The 15,403-nt window shown below is 44.9% G+C and overlaps 1 protein-coding gene across 3 annotated transcripts in view; it reads left to right on the top strand.

The window, feature by feature from the left end:
- rarga (retinoic acid receptor gamma a) overlaps positions 1 to 14,479 on the top strand; it is a 42,523-nt gene extending 28,044 nt beyond the window's left edge. For all 3 annotated transcript variants that reach the window (XM_039799485.1, XM_039799486.1, XM_039799487.1), the window contains 7 exons: positions 8,187 to 8,335; positions 8,756 to 8,897; positions 9,903 to 10,066; positions 10,483 to 10,659; positions 11,000 to 11,204; positions 11,414 to 11,572; positions 11,763 to 14,479. In XM_039799485.1, coding sequence (XP_039655419.1) covers positions 8,187 to 8,335; positions 8,756 to 8,897; positions 9,903 to 10,066; positions 10,483 to 10,659; positions 11,000 to 11,204; positions 11,414 to 11,572; positions 11,763 to 12,124 — 1,358 coding nt within the window. In that variant the 3' untranslated portion in view covers positions 12,125 to 14,479. The remainder of the gene's footprint in view (positions 1 to 8,186; positions 8,336 to 8,755; positions 8,898 to 9,902; positions 10,067 to 10,482; positions 10,660 to 10,999; positions 11,205 to 11,413; positions 11,573 to 11,762) is intronic.
- Positions 14,480 to 15,403: the final 924 nt, after the last annotated feature.

Here is a 15,403-nt window from a genome sequence, read left to right as displayed (position 1 = left end):
GTGTGTTTGTGTATAGTATATATAGGAGTGTGTGTATGTCAACTAGCTCGGAGCCATGTGTGAGCGGAGAGTGAAGATAGCAGTTCTGTTACCACCATGTTATTGACTGACGGCTTGGCTCGAGCGTTGCTAGGGGCTCACTGTTATGAGAAGCGGAGGGCTTGGACAGCCAAGCTGGGACTAAAAACCCAGACGAGCCTGACTGTCCTCCCTCTGTGTATGTGTGAATGGGCTGTGTTTACGCAGCAGACAGTGTTTGGCAGGGAGTGGTGGGCGGCTGGTGTAGTACAGCTATTATCTGGGCTCACGGTTGGAGAGTGATGGAAGAGAAGTTAGCCGAGGGAGGGAGGGAGGCCCGCTGGCGTTGTTTTCACTTGGATATTAGTCAAATTCTGCCAATGTGCAACTGCCATGACCACTTCTGGTTAATGGGGAACAAGTTCATTTATACCTAACATTAGTTCATTTGTTTTTGTGTATATTTTGAGGGGGAACAGGTGTGGTGTGTGTGTGTGTGTGTGTGTGTGTGTGTGTGTGTGTGTGTGTGTGTGTGTGTGTGTGTGTAAGCTGATATGCCTGTAATTGTGTACTTAACTGAAGGTTTGAGACTTTTTACTGGGGAAACATAAATTTCAGTGGAGAACACACACACACACACACACACACACACACACACACACACACACACACACACACACACACACACACACACAGTGGGCTTCTGTGTTTACTCACTGACTATGTTTACACCCACACATGAAACCAGGGTATTGGGAGAAATCAGGTGAAGACAGGAAACAGGAGAGTTTGTTCACATCTTGAAAACTTTACATATAGCTGGTCAATTATCAGATTTCTCTCTGTCATATTTTTGAAGACTCTCAGACCACACAGTCTTTTCTTTTACTGTGTGCCTGTATCTACATTTTACAAGTTGTCTACTCTACAGTGGAAACACTTATTTATTCAAGTTTCTTTTTTAGTCAGATTTTGGATGTATTTATTTTGTATACAGGAATGCATAGTTACAGTAATGACCCTTCCTTTCATCCCACTGCATTGCATTTACAGTGCTATTTTCCTGTGCTGGCTCTAAATCGGGTTTTTGTCAAAAACAATTCAGATTAGTGCAGAAAACCGACAATTGCCACATAAACCCACTCACTGTTCAGTGGTGCCCTGTAGTAAATGTGTTGCTCTGAATCTGACACAAGAAGTGCATTATCACTTACACACATGACACACACTCACGAGCAGGCATGCATAGACACAAAGAAAAAAATCACAAGCTCTTCAGGAGCTGCAAACTAGCAGATAATACGACCATGTCTACACTGTAGCATGACCTGTGATCGAATAAGAGCCGGCTGTAGTCATCCTGTCAGTAGGCCTGGATTTATCAGCTCCTTCTCCATTGTTTGAGCACCTCACATTTGCCAGAAAACACTGAGAGTAAACCAGCCAGCCAGCCAGACAGACAGTTAGACAGGAAGCAATCCAGCAAAGGAGTTAGGGGCTGCTTGGGATGATTTATGCCTTGTTCAGGAATGTTGAATGAGTTCAGGGTGCACTTCTGTTATGGGAACTTACTGAATGGGCATTGATTACTTTCTCAGTGACGTATTCTCTGAATGGTAATAGTCAAATGTCAAAATGTGATGTTATTGCTTCATGTTAATCTCACATGGAACTTCCAACACATCGAGAGGCATACATCGAAGGAAATGAATCACTGTTGGGCCCTAATCTGAATTTCTTGTCAGTGTTCTGACAGCGTCCGCCCAGACGCAGAGTTGGGCAACCTGTTAGCGGTTGGTTGCCAAGCAAAAGTGAAAAACTCTGATATGCATCATTGCTCCACTAAACCACTCAAAGCAGTAGTTTCTCAGAGTGACTTCTGGTATGTCTGTTTGTGCCAGTTTAAGGGGACTTTGTGCCAGTGTTTCAAACATCACCACATACTCACAGAATGCACTGCTAATCACTCAGAAATCAGGAAGCCACAGTCATTTTCTGGCTACTTTCTCGTTGTTGATCTTACTCTCAGTCTCGGTCTTCGCTTTTGTCTCTCGCAGTGCTGCCTTAAAGTCCTTCCAAGTGAAAAAATGGAGGGAAACTGTAGCTAGATGCAAATAGTTAGATAGAGGGATTAGATAGATGGCTAGGCCTAGGTAAAAAAAAACAAGAGGAAATGCTTAGTGTAGTGTGTGCAGACGCTTGGGCACAGACATTTACATGTTGAGTGGGAATGAACTGTGTGCTACTACTGTGTGCTTGTTCCTTCCAATAAGAGGTTTGCGTTTCCCCGCTTTGGTCTGTGGTGCTTCCCCAATGAGCTGGAGTGAATACTACTGTTGTTGTTTACATTATCCTCCTTTCCCCTCACTTCCTCTGACAGAGCAAGGCTACAGCCAGGGCTGGGCTACTTCTACTTTTGTAAGTTTCTATTGTTGTGGGGAGGAAGCAATAGCAATTGAACGAGCACTAGTGGCCTTGCCAGAGACAGACAGGTGAGATCCAGGGCTACAGATGGTGAGAGGAAGTCTGGGAGAATGAGGAACAACCTGAGGATCAAAGGACTCAGGGTTTGCCTCGATGACTCTTCTCTACTCTCTTCTCTCCTCACCTCAGCTGTCTGCCTGTCTTCGCTCTCTGTCTGCTTCCTCACCTGCCCGTGAATTGTCCTGTCTTCTTGACATGATCAATGGCCGAGGCCTGCGCCACATTGCCAGGTTTGGGTTCACTCTGCAGTCACCGGAGGAGAGCTGTGTTCCTCTCTGTCTTCTGGTGGGCAGATGAAGAGTCAGCTGGAGCTCACCACAGGGATGAGGGGGCACATTTTTTCCACAGGTCTGCACTTGACTGTCTGCTTTTTCCTGCACTAGCTATAAAAGCCCACTGACTAAAATGCTTTCATTGAAAGTATGTTTCCTTTAATTTCCCCTCTCTTTTTAATACCTCCTTCCTCAGGTTTTGTTCAAGGACATGTGAAGGGAACTTTTTTTGCATGGGTTCACTGGGGACAAGCAGCTTGGTGGGCAAGTTTGTCCGTTTGAAGCCAACTTGTGTGTTTCTTGACAGGGTTGTGTGGTGCAGGAAAAGGGGGGTGCTTGCTGCCAAATGTTGGCTTGGCCGACTCCATCAAGAAAATATCAAAAGGCCCTTTATGAGGTGCTGTAAAGAAGAAAGGGTGTTTTGAGAGCACCACCAGACTGCAAGGGTAATTCCACTTTTTAAAATGTACCCTGAGGATACAGGCTTATCCCACCTGCTGTCTTTCCTGCTCTGCTTGTACGCTTTTTCAGGGGAGCTATAGTTAAAGGTGTGTGTGTGTGTGTGTGTGTGTGTGTGTGTGTGTGTGTGTGTGTGTGTGTGTGTGTGTGTGTGTGTGTGTGTGTGTGTGTGTGTGTGTGTGTGCGCACGTGGGTACGCGCGCACGCGCGCGCGTGCGTGCTAGACTTGTGTGCCATGTCACGTTGTATCACTCCTGAAATGTCCAGAGATTTGTCATTATAACTAATGGCAGCTATGAACACATGCCAAAAATGGGTGCATCATGTGTGTTCACACATGTGTCTGTCTCTCTTTGTGTTTCATGACTTTCTGCTGGTTCTTACAAAAGGGTGTAAATTCCTGGAGGGGTGTGTTTGTGTTAATGTCTGGTTTCTCACTACTCCTGGCCAGCTTGGTGTGTTTTCACCACTCAAACCTGAGCCATCTCCTGGTCTACAGCCCATTTTTATCATAGACCTTGTTTTAAAACACAGCTTAGTGGGGCCTCTTTAGAGGCGTGAGAGTGAATTTGTCTGTGTGTGTCTGTAGGAGCCCAGGTAATGAGCTTTCTGACAGCTGTTGAAAGGGCATTGCTACTTCTCAGCACCTTTTAATGAAAGCATCCCCCCTCCTTGTCAACAGACACACACACACACACACACATTCCTCCCTCCCTCCTCCCAGCTTTCAACTTCCTCACCATATAAACCATTTCTTTCTCAGTTGCAGGCAAGGCAAGTTACATTGTGAGTGCTTGTGTAACTCAACAAGAGAGACTTGATAGTCCACCCACCTAAAAGCTTGCAGGTGACTCAACTGTGTGCAACAGAGCTTGAACAGAGCAGCAGTATTATACGACCTGTGGGAAATGAGAGCACATGTAAGAAGGTGTAGCAGTGAGGGACACAGACAAGTGGTTACAAGAGCAGTGACGGAGATCCTCCGGAAAGACTGGTACTGACAAGAGGAAGGAAACGTGCCTGTTGTGGGGGACCTTGTAGCAGAAGCCTCAGAGGGATGGCAGGAAGACGTGGGCAGAGAAACAGAGAAGGAGAGTGAAACATGCTGGCACCAGAGACAAGGGTGTGGTAGTTTCTTTTCCTCTTTCATGAAGCGCAGTTCTTCATAGAAACCTTTCGGTGTGTTGCTGGTCACTCAGTGAGCGCCCTGCGGTGCTGTAGCCTCTGCCATGGGGTAGATTGCCAAGGGCACCCTCATAGGCCCCACCTAGTGTGCCAGCAAGTCTTCCAACCCACTGTTCACAATCCTGTCTCAATCTGCTCCCCGTCTGCCACTGCTGTCTGCCCAATGCCTACCCCTCTTTTCATAGTGAGACCTACTGCGTGCCCCTCTCTCACACACTGCCTCAAAGTCTCACACTCTTTTACTGCTCAGTGCATTCGACAAGAACACGCAAGCTTTACAGGCTGTTTAATGAAGGTAGAGGTGGAGACAAAGGCCCCACATGCCTGTGCTTGCAGTTTAACACAAAAAACATGCATACAATGAGCCACACACACACATATATTTTTTTGGGAACAGTGGCGCTCACTATAGTGCATTGTTATGAACAGTCCTTCATTTGCAAAACAAATAGACATAAACACAGAAATGTGTCACTCATGTACTGTACTCTAAGTACACTGTCCTCACACAGCCTGTGCATTCACTCTCACATGCCAAGACTAGACCTCTTGAACAGTGTCCCGCTGAAGATTCAATCACACCAACAAGTCACGTAGACAAAATCTGCCTATTGTGAAAGAATACTTGTTACCCTGCCAGAATGTCATATGCTGCTCAGCTAAAAGGAGTGTGTTGCAACAAAAAACATGAGAGCAGCATAGTCACGGCCTTTGCTCACATACATTAGAAACACTCCCTGTTCCAGTTGAGTGAACAACAGGCAGCTTCAGTGTTACCACCACAGTGTTTTTCTTTATAATATCTTCCTATTCAATCTTTTTTTTTTCTCCTAATGTATCTGGTGAATCTGAAGGGACGTCAGTTGGCCCAGTTGACTTGACCTAGAATTTGAAGTAATTGACCTAGTTGAAGTCATTTTCAGCTAAACAGCTATTTCTGTCGTGTGCAGTTAGATTTGACATCTAATGAGGTTCTGCAGAATGATGTACTGCACATCCCACTCACGCTGAAGCACTTTAGTGTAATGTAGGGGCGGATTGTTGTGCGGATTGTTGTGTGTGTTTGTAGCCAGTGAGTATTATCCTCGTGTGTGCGCGTGTGGAGTTTGTAGCCATTGAATAGTATCTCTGTGTGTGCGTGTATATGACCAGGGGATTAGGCCTGGTCAGTGCAGCTGGGCCACTTGTGCACAGAGAGCATTGAGAGAAGGGATTAGAGAGTAAACTGATACTTAGCAGGAAACGAACAGTGGCTATTGGTAACTCAACTATCCCCCTTCTTGCCTCTCTTATCCTCTTCTCCTCCCCCAACAACAGCAGCCACCCACCTATCCCACTCCTCTCGTCTCATCTGTCCGTCATCGGCTCACAGGCCTCGGCCGGCGGATTGATATGCAAATGGTGCCCCAAGCCTCGGAGCGCTGATAAGAAGGGCCTCTCATTTCACAGGGCTTTGTTTTCTAAACAGTGATGAGCTGAGTTGAGGAGACTGGGGAAAGGGGCTGCCTGAATGGGCCCTCTCACTGTGGCGCCCTGGGGTAAGTGGTGCGGGGGCTTTGGATGGAGCGGGCTGAATGAGGCGAAGTCTGGGAGGCGGGTACAGGAGTCATGTTCTCTGGCAGGAACCAGGTTCAACGTGTTGACGGAGCCTGATGTATTTTCTCTCTCACCGCCTGTCCGAGTTTTCTCCAGGATGGCCTTTCTCTGTTTGGCTCGCTTTCTTCCTCCATTTAGACAGTGTCAGTCAGTGTTCGTTACTTGACGCCACATATGGTTTGTCCTTTTCTAATGGGGTTTTCAGCGCTCGGTCTGGAGCCTCATTTGCTGCTGTTATTATTGCATAAACACAGAGGTTCATGGCACGTTCAGAGGGTTTCTGCTCTCCCACTGACCCTATACTGCTTTGTTGCATTCTGGCCAGGGAGATATGAGAACTGCTGTAGAAACATTCAGCGGGTGTAAACTTCAGGTTTTAGTTTGATTTGCACATTTGGCTTTGGGATCGCTCTTAAAAGCTAATGGAAAACATCTTTGCCTCCAGCAAAGTAAGGCTTTCAAAGGAGGAATTTGAATGTGAATTCTGAATAGTCAAATATAAAAATGTATATGAAAAACAGATGTTTGAGCAGCAGGCAACAAATGAAAAATGTCTGACATATTTCTGTTACTGTCATTAATGAGTTAGTAGCTGGGCAGTCACAGCAGCTATATACAGAAGTGGTAGCAATGGTCAGCTTGGTCTTGAACAAGATTTGCCCTCAGGAGCAACTGTGTCCTCTCCTCCCCCTTTCCCCCTCTGCCCCTTTCTCTGTTTTTTATCAAGTTCCACTTTTTATGCCCCTTTTTTTCTTCTTTTTGAAGTCTCCAGTCTCTTGTAAAAAGCCAAGCTGGTGGTTTTTGCCTCAGCCTTGGGTGTGAGAGAAAGGAGGAGTGGGGGTTGTAGGTTAAGTTTAGGCTAGCCCTCTGTGCTTGCCATTGAAGGTGCTGGGGGGAGGTGGGGGCAGTAAAAGTTAGAATTTTAGAGCCTCCCTGTTTTTTATTTTATGATTGGCTTTTTTTTACGGGCTGGGAGCTACAGCTGGTGGTGTGAATAGCTGCCCAAGGTGACCGAGTCCCAATAAAGTGTAGGCCAGCCGGGCTGGGGCCTCCAGTCCAGCCATGGGACTGCCTTTATAGGCCGCCTTACGAGCTTAGGCCTCTATTAAAACCTGGCAGGGCTGCACTGAGGAATTTAGGGCCAGGAAACAAGAGAAAAATAGGGTTTGTGTGCCGGGGTGGTGGGATGCAGAGTTGGGGGGGGGGGAGGGGGTGAAGTTTGAGGGTAACTAAGGGTGAAAGTTGAAAGAGCTGCTGTTGGGTAAGTGGATGTTCAAGTGTACAACGTATGGATTCCATACTTCCCCCGAGCAACATGTGTGTCTATGAGTGTATGCAGGCTAGCATATGTGCCGAGGATCTGGTCCTATGTGTGCGCAGCAGCTTATGTTTCTCAGGGGAAGTATGGAATCCATATGCTGCACACTTGGAACATCCAAAAGAGCCTGTATGTGTTCCTCTTTGGAATATAGTGAAGTTTAATGTACCATAGCAAGTATATGACTCAGGTTTGCGCTGACATCACAGTTGTGTTCCAGTTTAAAAGGTAGAAGAAGAGCTTTGCATGCATGTGTGTTGGACATGTGTCTACTCTTGTGCGTGCAAAATGCCATCATGAGCTGTTGTCAGTCCTTGGAATGAGGAAGAGCCAGCTATGACTCTTGGCTGCAACAGCTCACTCTGTTACCCGACCTTATCAGACAAGCTGTCGATCAACAGCACTCTTGCTTGCTGCTATAAAAAACAGTTTTGTCTCTGCTGTCATACAGTCATCCTTCCATTGTTTCACTGTGTTCACACGAAACAATAATCTCCACAAACATGCACATGAGTGCTGCCCCTTAGGGTGGCAATTGGTCCTGGAAATAGAAACTGTTGCCTATCATTCATATTCTTTCTCTTATCTTATCAGTTCTGCGCCACAGAGAGACAAGCTAAAAAGGAATATGTGATAATATATCTCAATCCACCTTCAGGGCAACTGAACATCGTTACTCAGCATCTCTTGCTGGAAATGCTGTCAGCTGTCATATTATGTTTGAATGCAGTTGAACACACTCAATTATCCTCATCTGCTACATGTATTGACAAGTGCACATTTGACATTTCTGACTAGCTGCAGGACAATGATGTTTGACAAATCATGTGTCTTTCTTTTCTTCTTCTCCATAGCGGTGGAGACCCAGAGCACCAGCTCAGAGGAGATGGTACCCAGTTCTCCGTCTCCACCTCCTCCACCTCGTGTCTACAAGCCCTGCTTTGTGTGCCAGGACAAGTCCTCAGGGTACCACTACGGGGTCAGCTCCTGTGAGGGCTGCAAGGTGAGAAGAACCTGCCGGAGCCTTTTGAGCTTTGCTTTCACTGGATTTATTACATACATTTAGAAAAATGCGGGGTTGAAAATTGATATTAGGTATTTGTTACCTGCCTTTTCTTCAAGATAATGGAAGAGTCTTGTAGGCAGTCTGAAGCTACTTTTATAATGTGGGTTAGATCGTAGAGTGAAAAATGGAATCACTAACAGAAAGAAAAAGAAAGTGAAAAGCCCCGATCATGACCATACAAAGAGTTTAAATGCTAGAATGTTTTGCTTTTCTTTTCTGGATTCAAGTTAGAAAAAAGAGATGAAAGAAGGGCTATTATGAAAGAGAAACAGTTAAATGTCACATCCTAAATATGATGACTTGACTATAATGTCTTTTGCCCTATCCCCTTTTGTCTTTTGCTTCCTGGTGCTCCAGGGTTTCTTCCGCAGAAGTATCCAGAAGAACATGGTGTACACCTGCCACCGAGACAAGAACTGTCAGATTAACAAGGTCACACGCAACCGCTGCCAGTACTGCAGGCTGCAAAAGTGCTTTGAGGTCGGCATGTCGAAGGAAGGTGAGCCCTCCCGGAATCCCAAGATATAGAGAGACCCACTTCTGAAACATGGATATTTACTCACATGTGAATATCCACACACACAATGCTGCAGATTCTTAGATCATACATTAAGACACAGTATGATAGACCTGAGTACATTGGAGACATTGGCAAGCAGATGATATTTAAATTCTACTTGGCTTTTTACCACCGAAGGAAAGATCTGACCTGATTCACACAGTGAATTATTGTATTCATCTATTATTAAAGAGACTCTGGGAAACTATGCAGCAGAGAGTGCAGAAGCAGATGATGAGCCTACCAGGGGTGGTGATCAGGGCGAGGCTGGGCAGTGTACCAATCATATGACTAATCGCTTTACGAAATGATTCTGACTTCCTATTTCACCACAGAACTTCGCCCCTGTGGCCAGCACAGACACTGCTTTCATTCATAAAGGCAACAGAGCAGAGAACGTGATTTTGAGTTTTGACAAAGCTAATGGCGCCAGGATTCACGCAGTTATGTGACCTCTTTAGTTTAACCTTGTGTGTGTAAGTGGCAGTTGCTTGCCCTTCACAGAGCCCGTGGGACATGTATGTGGGTGTAATGTTTGTGTGGGATGTGTGTTAAGACTGGGATCACATTGTGCCTCTGCTATTACTGGATATCCTGAGAGGAAGGAAAGTATGGGAGGAGGAGGGAGAGGAGGCAGAGAGGGAGAGAGTGCAGGACTGGCTTATGTGCACCGGTCAAGTGGATAGAGAGATGGACCAGGAAGAGAGCGGGTGATAAGAAAGAGATAGCGAGTGTCTGTCCCATGCTAAAGGAAATATGTTAATACTGTTAAGAGCAAATCTCCGTTGCTACTGAGTTCTGGTTTCCACTAGCGAGCACACTGTCCTTGACAGTGAAGTAAGACACAGAGTATGAGTGCTGTGGATGTTTTTACATGTGATCACAGATAAAGAAGAGGAACATTCTGTAGCTGATCTGTGTTGCATCTTGTTTTTCTTTACAAAGCGGTGCGCAATGACAGAAACAAGAAGAAGAAGGATGTGAAGGAGGAGTTGGTGCTTCCAGAGAGCTATGAGCTAAGTGGAGAGTTAGAGGAGTTGGTCAATAAAGTCAGCAAAGCTCACCAAGAAACCTTCCCGTCACTTGGCCAATTGGGCAAATACACCACCGTAAGTCACACACACACACACACACTTATACTCACAATCACCCTACACCGCTGTTCACTCATACTGTGTGTGGCAACATTCTTCAAGCTATGCCGTCACTGAGGGCTCCCAGATTGCATGCAAAGACGTAAATTCACCGTAGCTTTCCCCAACATAGTGGTGGTTTAACTAATTCAGTTCTCCATTAAGCCATCTGTGTGGCCTCTGAATGATTGATGCAACATGTAAATGGATTTCTCCCCCTTTGATTGATGTAAAATGTAAATGTTGTGTTGTAAGGCTCGGACACGGTCGCTCTTGATGCAAACAGGGTTGCACATCACCTCTGTAACAACATACTGATCTGTGTGTGTTGTGTGTGTGTGTGTGTGTGTGTGTGTGTGTGTGTGTGTGTGTGTGTGTGTGTGTGTGATCAGAACTCCAGCTCAGACCACCGTGTCCAGCTGGATCTGGGTTTATGGGACAAGTTCAGTGAGCTCTCCACCAAATGCATCATCAAGATTGTGGAATTCGCCAAGCGGCTGCCGGGTTTCACCACCCTCACCATCGCTGACCAGATCACTCTACTTAAGTCGGCCTGCCTGGACATACTGGTGAGGAACTATGGTTTTTTCCCTTTTGTCATCTTCACTTGCTCTTTTCTTACAAATAAATGTACTTGACAGATGAGTAAATATTGGCATCTGGTGGTGAAAGGTGGTAGTGCAGGAAGGTTTGTCCAAGTAATACTGAGCCTACTGAAAAAAAGAAAGAAAAGAAACTGAGCCTACTGAATTCTTGGTGTGAAAATAGTTAAACACACAGACACTTTGAGCTGATATCTGTGTTTAGCTAATACAGATATTTTTGCTGCTGCAGAAAACCTTGTTAAATTACCATTACATCATATTTTGCTCAATGCTTACAAAGTTTTCCACCTTCTTTTGCTCACAGATGCTGAGGATCTGCACACGCTACACTCCAGAACAGGACACTATGACTTTCTCAGATGGCCTGACTCTGAACCGGACTCAGATGCACAACGCCGGCTTTGGACCACTCACAGACCTGGTGTTTGCCTTTGCTGGCCAGCTTCTACCCCTGGAGATGGACGACACAGAAACCGGCCTCCTCAGCGCCATCTGCCTCATCTGTGGAGGTACTGCAGCTTACACATACACACTGACTATATCCGTTTCAGCATTCATGTCACTGCTTTGACATAATTAGTAATATAAAAGAGCTAAATTATTTCACTTAATAATTTAACTATAATACAACTTTCTACATTTCTTTTTCTTTTTTATGGCTATGTACAATTCTGGTAAATAATAGAGAATGTAATGTGTTTTCTGCACTCTTCACCAGACCGTATGGATCTAGAGGAGCCCCAGAAAGTGGATAAGCTGCAAGAGCCTCTTCTTGAGGCTCTAAAAATATATGCACGCCGCCGTCGCCCCAACAAACCTCACATGTTCCCCCGCATGCTGATGAAGATCACTGACCTCAGGGGTATCAGCACTAAAGGTTAGTGTGAAGAGAGTAATTCCTACAACAAATTTTGATTTTGAAAAAGGCCTGGCCGCTGTCATAACCAATTTGTTAGTGTCTACTAGCTTGAGTCTTTTGGTGTTTCATTTGTGTCCTCTTTTTGGCAGGGGGAGCAGTGTTTAAAACATGATTAGTAATCTAGCATCGCCATTTTCTCTGCTTCCAGGTGCGGAGAGAGCCATTACTCTGAAGATGGAGATCCCAGGGCCAATGCCCCCTTTGATCAGGGAGATGCTGGAGAACCCAGAGGCCTTTGAAGACCAAACAGAGGGCAGCGAGAGCCCGCCGCCACCTCCACCACCACCTCCACCTCCACCACCAGCCCAGGTCAAGCAGGAGGCTGAGGACGAGGACGACAGCTGGGCCACAGAGAACGGCAGTGAACCATCGCCGGAGGAGGACGAAGACGACGATGAGGACGTGGGGGATGAAGATCGGGATAGGGGCTCGGACAGTGATGGGGAGCCCTGGGGGGTTCTGGATGCCATAGATGGGTCGAGGAAAGGCCTTGTTGGGAGGGCGCAGTGAACAGAGCATTTCGTACATACACACACTCATGCACATACAGGTTCACACACACAAAACACACACACACACACACACACACACACACATACATAGAGACTTACAACACAACCTCACTCACTCACCCACCTCAACAAAATGCTGGCCTTCCCTCCCCCCTTTCGCTCTCCTTACTGCACATCACTGTGTCCTCCACTGCGGAGCACAGCAGAGCCTTATGAGACACTTCTAACTCAGGCCACATGGTCCATGACAAGTGAACTACAGAACATTAAAGTAAAGGAGAGATGACAGTAGACCATATGAATTCCTGGCATAGCCAAGAGGGAAGTTAACCTGACAAAAAGAACAGAAACTCTTTGAGAAAGATAAACGTCATTTTTTTCCCCACTATTGTTGTTTATATCTAAATAGGGGAAAGGCCAAATCAGACACCAGACCTGAGCAGTTGACTTGATGGATTACAACAAGCACATTTCTCAAAAGACAACAAGAGTACAGGGCAAAACCAAATTGAGTATGCTAATCTTTTGTTTTTGTGGTTATTGCTTTTGAATATTGTTTTCCGTTTTACTTTACTTTCTTTTTTTCCTTCAATTTATGAATAAGTCCATACATATCTATATACCATTATATTTTTGTCTTTATTTGTTATTCTGGTTTTATATATGAATCCTTTTAGATGAGTATTTTCTTTAGGAAGAGCTTTCCTGAGAAGATATTCTGAGGAAAAGAAGGGTAATCAGAACTGGCTGGGTCTTCCTTATCAGCTACATATGCTTAGCTGGGGCTTTTTTGGACACTTTGGCTCACTGAGGATGTCAATGATAATCAACCCAGAACACTATTGTTATGTTGCAGTGACTTAATCAGTTTCTGTTATCAGGGAATTGGCATTATTCTATTTTGCTCTCGTTGTAGCCAACTAAAGCTGTCAATGTGGAAAGTAAGTATCTTTGTGCCAAAGTTAGGACAGTCATCTTTGGAGCATGAGTTTGACTACTGGCAGGGACTCCAGCCATGATCCAGCACTCACTCACACATGCACTAACACACCCTCGGTCTCACAAACACACACACACACAAACACAAACAAACAGACTCATACACACACTCCGTTCACTCTACCCTCAGCTGTAGGAGACGTGCCAACCTGGCATCGACAGCCTGCCCAGACAGAGATTTACACTTGACCGTATATGTAGCACTTTTGCGATCCTCTATTCAAGGAAGGCACATCTCGTCCGCTGAGAGTAGAGTTACTGTCTGTGAGCTTATATCTCATCCAGCATGTCCAAACTGATGACAACATCAACATATAGAATACAATCAACCTTAGAGCACTCCCTGATGATGTCAGTAGACAAATGCACACTTTCAGCATGGACAAAAATATCCACACACAGTAGCAACATCATGCTTCAACACAACAATCAAAGACATATGCAAGTCGAAAGCAGGAATCTCTATGGAAAACATTTTGGAATCAGACTCAGGGCTTTTCAGTAAGGACCAAACCCTAGCTGCTGTCAGGCATGCTAGAAACAGGCAATATTTATGTGTGTATTCTTGACTCCGTTTTGATCAGCTCAACCCCTCTACGTGTACACAGAAGGTGACAAGTCTGAGAAACAGCATGGATGCCAGTCTGACTCTTCCAGAGGGGGACAAATCATCGTCGTCACCAACACTGCCTCGCCTGTGCTCGCGCTGGCATCCTTGCATCACACCGCCTTCTCATCCCAAAAGCCATTATATAATTTTGCCTTCTTGTGTATATCCTCACTTCCCTTTAAAGGAGCTGTGGAGGATTATGTGTTCTCATGTATCATTTCTTTATTGCCAAAATGTCTCAATAGGCGATCAGCTGGGAGAGCGCGGCTGAAATACAGTACAAATGTTTTTTTCTGTCTCTCTTTGAAGCAATATGAACATTCTTTTTCTGTAGCGGTGAGAGGCCCCATTTTCTGAATATGGACAGGTCTCATCAGTGTGCATGTGTGTGTGCGTTGTGTGTGTGTGTGTGTGTGTGTGTGTGTGTGTGCGTGCGCATGTGTGTGTGTGTGTGTGTGTGTGTGTGTGAATGCTTTAACATGTTTTGAGTCATTGGGTGAATGTCCTCAGCACGGTGCTGTCACACAAAAACTGTGTGATGACCCCATCCCTTCTCTCTCTCTGCTGGCTTGTCATGATGTCAGTGATGGTAATGCAGGCAGAACATTGAGATTAGGTCGTTTCATGTTTTCATTTTTAAACATGGCCAAGGTGTTGTCTATCTTCTGTTTATGTCAACTCTTGTCATACAAAGAAAAGCCATATAAACAGTAAGAGGCACAATAAACTACTTTTGTGAGATTACTGGACTTATTAATTTAATTTTCCTTCCTCATGCAAAATGTAATTCTAACAATCACGAATTTCACTCATACAGGGAAAATATGGGTCTTCTACCCCTGTAAGGTAGTAGCTTTGAGTGAATATAACCATGCATTACCAAATGTATCAGTAGAGGGAGCTCTTGCACCATGACTGCAGGGTGAACACTGCTGCATGGAGGATAAGAGCAAGGTCTGTTAGGTCATGGAGAGCTGTGGGTGCAGAGGCCCATAAATCACAGCCTCCTGCTGAACAAGGACATCAGATAAAGGTCTGTTTCTAAGATTTGTTCACAGTGCAGTTGGAGGTAGCGTAAAGTCCTTAAGTTTTGTCTCAAAGATAGAGTGGTTTAGAAGTTAAAAAGTAAATGTGTCTGATATGATTCATGTATTGATTTTTCGAAAGGTGTACAGAAAAAAAGAGTGCACATTAGAAAGATGTACACCACAAAAGAAACAAACAAGACATTCTGCTTTTCATGTCATTGTATATTAATTATATATTGGTTTGTTGGACTTTTGGTTGACCAAAACAAGACATTTGAAGACATCACTTGCTGCTCTGCAACGTTGTAATGGGCACTTTCCCCCTATTTTTTATGTTTCATAGACTAAACTATTAACCAAAAGAAATCTGGCAGATTGATAACGAAAATAATTGTTAGCTTCAGATATGAATCGTGTGCATATTGCCAAAGAAACATAAAAATGGTGCTTCCAGCTAAACAGTCAGAACATGGTCCAACATGATTTTATTGGACTCATGCGATATTTGATCTTGTAAAAGGGAGCATCTTGGATCCAAAACTGAGTCTAGTTTCGTAATGACCTGTGAAATTTGAAAGAATGAAAAGAAAAACATGGCCTTAAACTCCCAAAACACATTTGTCAGAATATTTTAAAAACT

Source organism: Perca fluviatilis, chromosome 5, assembly GCF_010015445.1.
Source record: "Perca fluviatilis chromosome 5, GENO_Pfluv_1.0, whole genome shotgun sequence".
Classification (NCBI taxonomy): domain Eukaryota; kingdom Metazoa; phylum Chordata; class Actinopteri; order Perciformes; family Percidae; genus Perca; species Perca fluviatilis.
Note: the sequence above shows the minus strand (reverse complement) of the source record. Positions and strands in the feature narration are given on the sequence as shown.